This window comes from Nicotiana tomentosiformis, chromosome 6 (assembly GCF_000390325.3).
Source record: "Nicotiana tomentosiformis chromosome 6, ASM39032v3, whole genome shotgun sequence".
Lineage (NCBI taxonomy): Eukaryota > Viridiplantae > Streptophyta > Magnoliopsida > Solanales > Solanaceae > Nicotiana > Nicotiana tomentosiformis.
In genome coordinates, this window is record NC_090817.1 from 114575662 (window position 1) to 114588065 (window position 12404).

General features: G+C 36.8%; 1 protein-coding gene across 1 annotated transcript; it reads right to left on the reverse strand.

Annotated features, from left to right (window-relative positions):
* Positions 1-2063: 2063 nt before the first annotated feature.
* Positions 2064-5110, reverse strand: LOC104096847 (uncharacterized). Its single transcript, XM_009603284.4, has 2 exons — positions 4641-5110; positions 2064-2648 (listed from the first exon to the last, which is right to left on the reverse strand). The coding sequence occupies exons 1-2, from the start codon at positions 4863-4865 to the stop codon at positions 2412-2414; spliced, it is 462 nt and encodes a 153-aa protein (XP_009601579.1). The 5' UTR covers positions 4866-5110; the 3' UTR covers positions 2064-2411.
* Between the last annotated feature and the right edge of the window lie 7294 nt (positions 5111-12404).

Genomic DNA, 12404 nt, shown 5'->3' on the forward strand with positions numbered 1-12404 from the left:
TGCTATTGATTTTCATAATCTGCAAACTGATGCAATACTTCTGTTTAAGTGTTCATATGTACTGGTGGGGATTATACTTAGGTTATTTTTTTTCTCTCATCTGTTTTTCCTTAAAACTTTGCAAGTGCTGTAGTGCAAGGAGAAGCAAAATTGAGTTTCCTCTTCAACACAGCTCCTATTTCCTTAACCAACGGTATATTTTCCTGAGTTCAGTTTTCTCTCACAAAAGCAACTCTAACCAAGAAGCATTGAGTAATATTTACCTTAGCATCTGCAAATTATTGTAGCACAGAGTAGATATTGACCTTCTTTAAGTGTCTTAATGTGCACTCCAGAAAATAGTCTTTAACTCAACAATCTTTTAGTCCCCTCAGAGATGCTAACTCGAGATTAGACACTTCCATTTATATTTTGAAAAAAAGATTCTTGATAATGTGTACTTTTAAATGTAATCGCCAGTGCCCAGTGAGCCATAGACGGTGAATTCCTTCCAGGGTCTTGTACACAATAGTACTAAACTTTCAAAACAAGAGGAGAGATGAGATCAAGCCCACAGGCGATGAACTGTTTCCGACTTCTTCATTATGCAAGTATTCACAAAGATACACGAGCATACTGACGTGTTTTTTCTTGAAAGTATGTTACTTCATGAAATAACTATTTATTTAAACTGCGAAGGACCAAATATACCCTTGTACTTTTGAAAATTGTCTAAAAATACCTCTCATTATACTATTGGGCTATATATACCCTTTCCGTCATACTTTGGAACAAATATACCCTTATTTTGGATGGATTGCCATGTGTCAGCACCAGATGAAAACTACCCATTTCTTTTTTACCCGATCCGTTTTAAAAAACCCACCCCGACCCGTTTTAAAATTCAGTTTTTTTAAAGCATATATTTTGTAAAAATTGAATTTTGTTTTTGTAAAAACTGGAAAAAAAAAAAGGAATTTGCAAAATATATATTTTAAGTCTTTTCAGTTTTTTTAAAGTATTATTTTTGTAAAAATTGGAAAAAAATTATTTTTTAAAAAAATGCTTTAAAATCTGAAAAATATATATTCTGTAAAAACTGGAAAAAAAAAAAAGGAATTTGCAAAATATATATTTTTAAGTCTTTTTTTTAAAAGTATTTTTTTTGTAAAAACTGAAGAAAAAAATATTTTTTAAAAAAACTGGAAAAAAAAAGACTCTCCTAAAGCAGTGGACTACATATGTATTAGTTTTAAAAAAATAAAAATATTTTGCAAAATCTTTTTTTTTTGTTTCAATTTTTACAAAAACAATACTTTAAAAAACTGAAAAAACTGAAAAATATATATTTTGCAAATTCCTTTTTTTCAGTTTTTACAGAATATATATTTTTCAGTTTTTAAAGCATTTTAAAAAAAATATTTTTTTTTTTCAGTTTTTACAAAAACATACTTTAAAAAAAACTGAAAAGACTTAAAAATATATATTTTGCAAATTCTTTTTTTTTTCTTCAGTTTTTACAAAAAGAAATTTCAGTTTTTACAAAATATATGCTTTAAAAAAACTGAATTTTAAAACAGGTCGGGTGATGGTTTTTTTAAAACGGATCGGGTAAAAAAAAAAAAGGGTCATTTTCATCTGGTGCTGACACATGACACTCCATCCAAAATAAGGGTATATTTGTTCCAAAGTATGATGACGGGAAGGGTATATATAACCCAATAGTATAACGATGGATATTCTTAGACCATTTTCGAAAGTACATAGGTATATTTGGCCCTTTGCCGCTATTTAAAATCTGAATCACATTATTAAAAACCCAACAATGCTAACCACTTTCAGAAAACGTTGTTTGAAGCATAATTAATTTATCCGAGTCTAAAATTCATGTATTATGCATTTCGGCATTCATAAATTCAAACAGCAAAGCAAGTAAGATTGGCATACTACAGCTATTGAAAACACAAAAAGAGATTTCAATCTTTGTGATTGCAATAAGCAAACTATCAAAGAAATGTGATTGCAATAAGCAAACTATCAAAGAAACCACTACACCGTACAATCTTTTGGTTAGAAAAGGAAAATGGAAATCTGCAAAAGTGCTTGTTGGATGTGGTAATTTATGCTCAAACTAATATTTCTCAATACATACAATGATACAGTGAATAGCTAACAAGACATGATATTCTTGACAGTTCAATAGTATGTGTGTACTGCAAATTTTTAAGAGTACAGTCGTGCTGTTCCACGTTTCATCACTCCCTGGCACCAGCTTCCCACAAATCAGAGCCAACAGGAAAATGAATCCATCAATACCACCCCATGTAAACACACTGTTAGTCCTTGAGAATAAAACAAAAATATCAAGCTACGTAGCTGCAGTCATTTTAGTGAAACCCCCATCTCAAATTCAATAACTACCCAGAGTAAGTTCAAATCCACTCCAATCTGCCTAGATATTCCACACGATGTTTAATTGTTCCAGAAGTTGAGAGTGCCTGGCTTGTTACCTTCGCAGGCTTCGTACTGTACTTCAATTCAAACCTAGGGAATTTTCTGTGGTTCTCTTCTGTACTAGAAGGTGTATCCCGCTGGATCTCACTTAGGAACTCGTTTGCCACATCTCCATCTTCATCTATCCTAAGACGCTTGGCATACCATCTCAATCCCTAAGCATGGATAAAAATTTGAACTATTGAACATGTGCCTCGCAAACTAACAAGTTATTCTAAATTTCAGACAACGAAACCACAAAACAGGATGCACTCAGCATCAGTCAAGAAATCATAGTTATATGAACAAGTTGATCATGATATAGATTATGGACTGTCAAACAAAGTTGTCATTCACTCTTCACCATCCAAGAACATGCACCTTTACTCATGATTCTAATTGAATAAAGAAACTTAAATACTCGTGTCATTTGTAACATTATGAGCTTAACTTTGGGTTTTTGAAAACGCAAGGAGAAGAAAATGCACAACCACCAAAGTTTCCAGCAAAGAAGCACAGACGGGCATTAACAAAACTGCAGCAGGACCCATGGTCTCAAGAAGTTAATTGACTACACCTCAAGTGAAGAAACCCCAAAAAAGTGAATCCTCTTTTAAACAATCTCCCATGTCTTCTGTAACCTAGAAAATCAATTTTTTTACTAGACGCCTTTTTCCTATTTCTTAAGTACGTTTTAGAGGAAGAAGAAGGTTGGCTATATAGGAATTTTGAGTATGATAGAGAGCACTAAGAAGTCCTAGAAGTTAAAAGAATATGAGAAATAACAAATTAATGAATGAACTCTTCTTTCCGGCTTTCACGTAACATCAGAGCTCATACCACAGAAGGTTAATGGAAAGACACCTGATTTTTTTTAATGTCCGAGAAATCAGTTTGGAGCCGACCTTTGGGCCAACTGCAGCCTTCATAACTCGGGATGATGGGCCGCCCCTAATGGAAAGACACCTTATCTCCAGAGTCATCAGTATTTGTTCAATAACAAGCTAGGAGTGAGATCTCCAGAGGACTTCCCCTCCTTATCTCAACAAGTCCCTGGAACTTAGAAACCTAGCCACAAACAATACCAGGTTCCGAGAAGAGTGTGTAGGCATATTACAGTATTCAGTGGTACTCTCTGACTTTGAGTCTAGTAGTTTATGGCTGTATGCACTTCCAATTGCCTACAGGACATGCATTACAAAAGCTTAAAAGAGCATAGAAGCCTTTTAGGTGACCAGATGCACTCATTTAACATGCATTTAGTTGGTAAATCCCCAAAATTGGCCTGGAAGTGCATCCTCCCCAACACCAAATAGTAATTTTCTTAAAGAGGTGGCCACTAGCCACTAGCCACCATAGGTTTTTAGAACAAAAGAATAGTAACATGAGCTATTAAAAGAAAGGAAATGGCAAGAAGTCCAACACATCATATGTAGGGGTATTTAATGAGAGAGAATACTTATATGAGCGACGCAAAATAGCTTTGAAGGGATTTCATCTTCCCTTTTTCCAGATAACAGTGGTATCTGAGCCAGTTTGCGCGCATCTCAACTAATTCCAAGGAGTACTTACCTGCTACCTTCCACCCTACCTTCCACCAGCACAGCTACTGGGTGGATTTCACCTTCTTTCTTATCACATCCTCTCCTTTTTACTTCTTAGTAATCCTCATATCCAGAGAAATTGATTATTAGCTCTATAACAGAATATGTAATTTGAACTTCCACTCGTTCATTTAGAATTTATAAGATAATGTTTTCAACCACCAAATTATCACGGTTGAAACGCCATTTCATCTAGGTAGTATTGTCGGAAACCGTAGAAAAGCACCAAGTTGCGATGGCTTTAAGCACAAGGCACAATTAAAGCATGGATTTCAGTTAAGAAGACGCAAATGGAGGAAATATATGCATGTGCTTATAATTGTATATAACGCCAGAAAAATACTTGTACACACCAAAAAACAGTTATTTGGATAAAATTGAAAGAAAAACACCATGAAGTGAAACATAAGAAGTAAACGTTATGGCAATCAAATTCAAACCAATTTTAAGATTCTCATTTAGATGTAACGATGCATTTTTAAGTGACAAATTTAATGACCAGTTTTTCTAACTATTTTCTAATTTCATTTCTTATCACTGTTTATTTTTTCTCCAGTTAATTACCTGAACGCCGCCATGGCCTGTATTACAGGGAATAAGGATAGGACCAGGTACATCTCTGGGAACAGCAACTTGAACAGGGACACTGAATCCTTTGCGAAGAGGTACATTATTATTATTTTGAGCTCCTCCACCTATGTTATCCTCTTCTTCTACATCTTCTCTCACTTCCTGCCCTTCGTCCTTTGAAAACCCTAGAAACCCAGCTAATCTCCTAAATATACCCATTCACTTTCTAGTTCTAAATAGATACACATGCATTTCAAGTACCAGAAACTGAAGGCAGCAGTGAATGGCTCACAAATCCACAATCGGCGGCAGATCTTAAGTCTTACGTCTTCGTCGTAACTGGTGATCGGCGAATCGCTAAGTAGAGATGACGATTGACGATGAATGATGATGACTAGTTTAGTTGTGCCACGAGCTGGAAAAAATGCCTAATTTAGCTTTTTCTTTTCCTTTTTCACTACCTCAATTGACCACAAAAGATCGGAAAGGGTCATGGTCAATATTGGAGGGAGCGTCAACAACAAAACCGAGAAACCGTATAAAATCGAGAAAAAAAACCCGACTATAATTTGATTTAATTTGGTGTTGAGAAAAAAAACTCGATCATAATTGGTTTGGTTTGGTTTTAACTAAAAAAAATTAAATCGAAATCAAATCAACCCGGCATTATATATATACAAGTTTTAAATATATTTACAGCTTGTTTGGATGGTTGTAATGTATCGTTTCATAATGTATCGTACTGTATTGTATTGTACTGTATCGTTTGATAAATACAATATTTGGATAGATTGTATCGTTTGCCATCGTTTCATCACACACCAGCAATATGAAGAATAAACTTGCAATATTATAAAGAAAATGTAAGGGTGAGATTGAGATAAAAAGACTAAGTAATGATGCTAATCGGTCGTTACATAAAGTGGCACATTTCGTCGTTATGTAACGACGGATTTAACGATACTATACAATAAAATTTTAGTAACAATCAAAACAAACATCGTATTTAAAGTAACAATACAATACAGTACAATGGGTAACAACCATCCAAACAAGTTGTTAATACGTTAAAATATTTATTGTAGTGTAGTTTATAAATATTTCTTAAACATTTTCATAATTTTATGTTACACCTCATGTTTTTGTACGTGAAAGTACGTCGTAAGTCAATTGATGTAAGCTTGAAAATAAGATCCTTTTTGAAAGTATATAAAGTGATTTAATGATATTACGTCCCATTTTCGCAAGCCTTTAAGAGTTATCTTTTGGGGACAAATGTTTCTAAGGGAACATGTTGTTACACCCCATACTTCAGACGTCACTGTCATTATAGGATTATCTAATTTAAGCTTTAAAAGGACGAAATTCTTCTACAAGGATAAGAAAGGTTTACCGAAATCTTAAGTAAGTTAAGATGAATATGAGACTTGTTAATCATGATTTAAATGAGTTGTTAATCATGATTTAAATGAGTTTAAAGTCATGATATGACTATATATGATGTTTGGATATGAAATATAAAAGTTTGGGAAAAATCGGATTAAAGTTACGAAAAAACCGACTAAGGATTTGTCTTGTAATGGAGCTTTTTGAGCAATATATTTCGTGTGCTATATGGGGTCTTTTTGGGACATATTATATATCAAATCGAAGGTCTTGGAATTTAGTTTCCAATGCTCTTAACCGTTCGTTCATACGACGTCCAGATGAAAAGATATAAGCGTCTGAAGAAGGACCAATGCTAGGGTGCCAAGTAGCACCTTTTTGACTTTTAAAAAAAGGGGAGATTTCCATCCCTTATCTCGTCTCTTTCTCCATTTTTCCAGAGAGCACGACCAAATAACACCCCTAACCTTACCCGTAAGCTCTCTACAAGGGCTTCAAACAAGATTATCATCCCGGGCACGAAATCAAGAAGCGATAACATTAAAACGATCTTTACGACGTAAGTATCGCTATATCGCCTCTCTTTTTCTTTGTAGTTTGAGTTTTGGAATGTATTTAATAGTTAAGAAAATATCTACTTTCTGTATTTAAGCTTTTAAATATCAAGGAAGGTTGATAAATTCGTTTCCTAATAGTTAGAACTCACGGGACGGTGATCGGAAGTCGTGAGTTCGAGTTATTTGACTTGTAGTGGACTGTTTTGTGGGATGTTTCGTGTTGCTTTTGGGATTTCTATTTTTCTACTGTTTAATGGAGTTGTGGAGGAGAAATGGTGTGGATAAATACCACATAATGGCGAAATGGTGGATTAGTCGTTCTTTGTAACATTTTCGGGGTGTTTGACACTATTATAGTTGTCCTTTTGGGTATAAAGTGATTGGGGTATGTTGGGCTATTGTAAGCTATATATAACATGGATTTCGACTTGAATCCGCTTTAGGAGGTAATTATATTATGTTCTTTCATGTGCTTAAGTTTATCTTAATGTTGATTAAGTTAAATGGATAGACAGGACATGAACTAGTGAATAAAGTTGTTAATTGAGGATAGTTGGAGTTGTGGATTATTTTTTTTGTTATAAATATCTGGTATAAGGATGGAATCATTGATTAATGAATTCATTATCATGTTAATGATACTGTTAAGTTAAGTTAAGAAGTCTATAAGGGTGATATGGGGTATACGGTTTTAAATCGGAGCTTGTCGCTCTTCGTGAAGTAGTTGTGACTTGTTGTTGTTATATGGTATTTTGTTATTGATAATTATGTATTTCTGAATTTCTCTGGTCATTGTTTTTGGTATATGGTATTAGAGGAGGCTCTTGTTACAGGGGAGATGCTGCCCAAATTTACATAAACGAGCTACTAATTTAAGTTGTGGACTTAGCCTTTACTCAAAGATTGAGTTGAGTTGTTTGAAGAATTGCTTGGAAGGTATTAAGGACTTAATGGAATTAAGGTATGTTAAAGCTATCCCTTCTTTCCTTTTGGCATGATCCATATGATACAACAAAACGAGCAAGCACGCCACTTTCACGAATGATTCTATTCCTAGAAGTACTAGGGTTACCTATGTTCTTGATTCCCCATATGTCCTACTATCATATCGTCTGTTCAGGGGTCTCATGACATTCTGAGAGACCTTATTGACTTATTTCATTATGCATTGCATCCATTTATACATGTATATCCCATGACCAGATGTCGTTATATACGCGTATAATATATGTATATGGGGGAAATGTTATGGCGTTATATACGCACCACCACATGATCAGCTGGTATACGTTGATGATTTCGCCCACAATGGCTGAGATGATATGATGGGATGCCCTCATATGCTTGATGATGTTATATATGCATATACCTACGCATGTTATGGCATTTATACGCACATGCATGACATTATAAATTTTTCATGATTCACAGAGCTATTCAGAATTACAGGTTGAGTTCTTTACTCCATGTTTCTTTCATGTCTTTTATATATTACTGCCATGCCTTACATACTCGGTACTTTATTTGTACTGACGTCCCTTTTGCCTGGGGATGCTGTGTTTCATGCCCGCAGGTCCCGATAGACAGGTTGAGAGTCCTCCTAGTAGGCTATCAGCTCAGCAGAAGGTGTTGGTGCACTCCACTTGCTCCTCAGTTTCCTATATGGTCAATATGGTTTGGACATATATTGATTGGTATGACGGGGCCATATCTCAAACTTTATAATATTTATGTACTCATAGAGACTTGTAGACGGATGTCATGTATATGGATACTTGTATAGCCTTGTCGTTCTATGTTTTGAGTATACAAATGATTATGTCGGCCTTATAGGCCCGTATGTCGCATGCATAAGATTCTATATCATGTTAGGTCATCCCATGTCGAGTATTCTCTTATGTTTAATTCTAGTTATCTCATGACAGCATTTACGGTTCATTTACCATGATAGTATGATAAGAATGATACATTACGTTGGTACTCGGTTGATTTAGGCATCGGGTGCCCGTCGCGGGCCTACAGTTTGGGTCGTGATAAAGTGGTATCAGAGCAGTTCTGTCCTAGGGAGTATACAAGTCATGTCTAGTAGAGTCTTATTTATGGGTATGTTGTGCACCACACTTATAAGCATGAGGCTACAAGGCATTTAAGACTGTCACTCTTTCTTCTTACTCTAGATCGTGTGGTAGAGCTCAGTTGGAAGAATTCAAACTCCTAAATTTTATTTTATTCGTAATACAACGATACCTATATCCAGAAAGACAGTTGGTAAGATATTGAATGTGGTTGTGGAAGAGTTGAGTCAGAGGAACTCGATTTTGCATCATGCTTATGATGAGTAAATGTGAAGTCTTCAGCAGATCATGTGTTTTACTAAGATGTGTAAGCTTCTTGATAAGGAGTCCTAATGCATAAATATCTATCCACCCATATGGTAAAAACGAAATAAGAGAATTAGAAGGTGGATACAAGTTTCGGGAAGTAAAAGAAGCAAGATGAAGAAGGGCACGAGGTACCTAATTAATGAAGATTATCAGTATTTGTAATTCAGACAGAGAAATACAAGCATTGTGAGTTACTTTCAACAGTAATAGAGTTATATACAATTGGTCACACTCATCTTAATTATGCCCTGTGGGAGCCAACAGATATAGTTTTAGAGAAGGATATGATATCAGGATCCAGCTGGGGTTAGAGTAACCCAAGAATGGTGGATGGATTGTTATCATTAGCTAACATTTTTGAAGATAGTGCAAATGTGGTAATAGATCTCCTTGTGAGACACCCAGATGGTGAACTCTAGAATAGTACAGTCAGATATGAATACTAGAATGTGCTGAAGTTTCAGAAGATGGGCAGTGGAATCCTAGAAGGGATAAATATTTACCTTAGTATGACTCCAGCCCCGAGTAAAAAAAAAAAGAGGAGAATGTTAGGCATTCCGAAGAGCCAGTGAGATGAAGCAAGGGGAGCTAAAAGTGAAAGAACGTTTTGTTGAAGTTTTCAGAATAAAGTGATAGACAAAAATATTATCCGGAGAATAAGAAGAGAGTAAATGAAGCATCATGAGTAAGATATGATATATGGGTAATAACGGTAAATCAAAATATGACACGATAACAGAGTCTATAGTCAAGTAAAGTAAAGGACAAGAAGAGACATGCCTTGAAACAATAGAAGAGTATAAGCCATAAAGTCATAACCTTCTTTCTAGAAATAGTTGGTGACTCCAACGTGATTACCAGAAGGAAACGTTAGACCCCGGAGTAATAGAAATTAGTATGAGCTGGTGAACAAGATAAAATGAATATGAATTAGGGACCGAATGATTTGACAATAGCTAGAATCATGAGAATTTTAGAGATCATGTTCCGGCGATAATAGAGTGGACAACAGAAGAATAACCTTTAAAGGTAATTCAGGAAGATGCTTCCCTAAAGCGAGCACTATGAGCAAAGTTAAGCTTAAGGGACTAAGTGTGCCAGTTACACTAGGTGTCACCCTCGTGCGTAAGAATTTTAGTTATCCTTGGTACAGAAGGGTTACCGCAAGGCGAGTAAGATGTTAGTAAAGATGTGAAAAGATGCCAAAGATGAAGAGGTAACTATGGAATAGTAAAGAAAGAATGCGGTAAAAAGGTGAAAGGAATGAGATTGCATTTATTCAAATCCTACAGATATGATACGACTCCAGAACATTATGCAAGCATGACGCCGGGGAGAGGCAGTAAGGGTTCCGCACCAGATGATACTGATAAATAAGTAGGAATGAACACTCAATACATAAAGAGCCAGTATGAGAGGTAAGTTAAGACAAAGGACATAACCCAAGAGGGGTTACGCAGAATATAGATATGAGAATGGACCAACAGTAGTCTCTAGTGTGTTCAGAAAGAGTCTAGTTATGTCTAGACAAGAGGATACAAATAAATCAACAGATCGTACAAGATAAATATAGTGAACCCCAACATAGGGAATCCAGTCTCGCAAATACGAGATCACAATTGTTGAAAAAATTTCAGATAGGAGTTGGGGTAGTTAAAGGTACTGTATAAGTGTTCCAGAAATAAAAGAGAGTGCCACTAGGGAGACATTCAAAATTTCAGTTCAGAAGTAACCCTATGAGCATAAAGGCGCGGAGGTATATAACTAAGGATAATTATAGGCGAGTAAGAACATCAAAGATTCCTTCGGGTATGCGATGTAATAAGCTCTTAGCTTTTCAGGAGTCAGAGGGTCTCCACTATGTACTACCCCGAAAGACTACCTGAGAAAATAAGGAAGAAGGCTTCAACCTAAGCATAGTGACATACAGAAGAAATAGTCTTGTAACAATAGTCTCACTACAATATTGCATACTGTCACAACTCGCACTTTGGAGTTGTGATTTCGGCCAAGAACTAGTGAGAAAAGGCTCTTCTGATTGTCTGACGTATATCTTTTTACTCGGGCAACTTGGGCTTTTTAATTTTAAGCATATATAAGGGGGGTATAGGTGATGAAAGCTCCGACCTGTCTCCCCCATACATGCTGCCACCAAGCCGTATCAAACGAGCTATCTTGGGGGCAACCTCAAGGGCCTGCCTAGATGACTCAAAGGAGTGTCAAAGGTATCCATACGAGTTTGGGAACTCTATGGACTGCGCAATGCCTTCGGGCTAGCGTTGGGCATCAAAGTGGTGCTGGAGGCTCGATGTGTGGGACGGCCAGCCCCGTGGGCTGCCAAATATTGGAACGAGACCTCTGTGTCGATTGGATACTTGACACACATGTCATATGGGCATCATGTGTCGACTTGTGAGCATGGCTTGGGGTCAATCATGCAAGCAAGGGTCCATTGGCCTAAAGGTGCAGTTGTGAGACGACACTGCACTATTCGGGATAGAAGCGTGTCGCGAGGGCAATGTATGGGCATGGCACGAAAGACACGCATGACAATGGCCAAGGGCTAAAGGATTCCTTACTCGGGCGAAGCACGAGCTAATCGCGGATGCACTAGACGAGTGTTAAGCTTGAGGATTGGGTTGTGCACGCGAGAGCGATGCTCAGTCTTGGGCGAGGGACAAGACATGTCCTAAGCCAATCCCCCAATGCACGCATGGATTGTGATCCTAAGATGAAGCGCTACGACATGTCTAGGCCAAGGGCCTAGACATCTTACGGGTGGCACAAGTTGGGGGGAGCCTACGGGCGAGCCCCACCAACAGGCACATGATCGTGCTTGGGAATCCTGGGAAAGGAAACAGGTTGGCCTGCAGCGAGGGGAACTACAGGCGCTGCACGGGCGAGCAGGTGCCACTACCCAATGTAAGGATATGGGCCCGTGAAAATACACTCCATAAAAAAGTGGCATCATCATGGCTAATGAACGGGAAGTAAATATCAAAGGTGATATTTGAGATCATAAGAGTTACAGAAAATTTCAGTATTCATGGGCAACAAGATAAGACAAGTGTCCATGAAACAAGTGGCAGAACGACCAGGAAAGGTAATTGCTTACATTTAAAGACAACTGAGAAGGCACGAAAGAAAATCTATGGTGCTAGCAATTTAAAGGAAGATTGCGAGTAGTATAAATAGATATATGTAGATCGCAAGCTAAAGTATGATAGAGCGACAAGGTTTTAGGTAGACAAGAGTAAGGTTATGAAAAGGTGAGTGAGAAGGTGACGAGAACAGGTAAGGCCTCGAGATTAAGCCTATCAAAACAAGAGAGCGGATGGTCTCCATAAGTTATAAAAAGCTCGGTACAGTCTAAAGGAACTCAGAGGAGTCTAAGAATATGAGCAATTATAAGAGATGAAATGATACCCTGG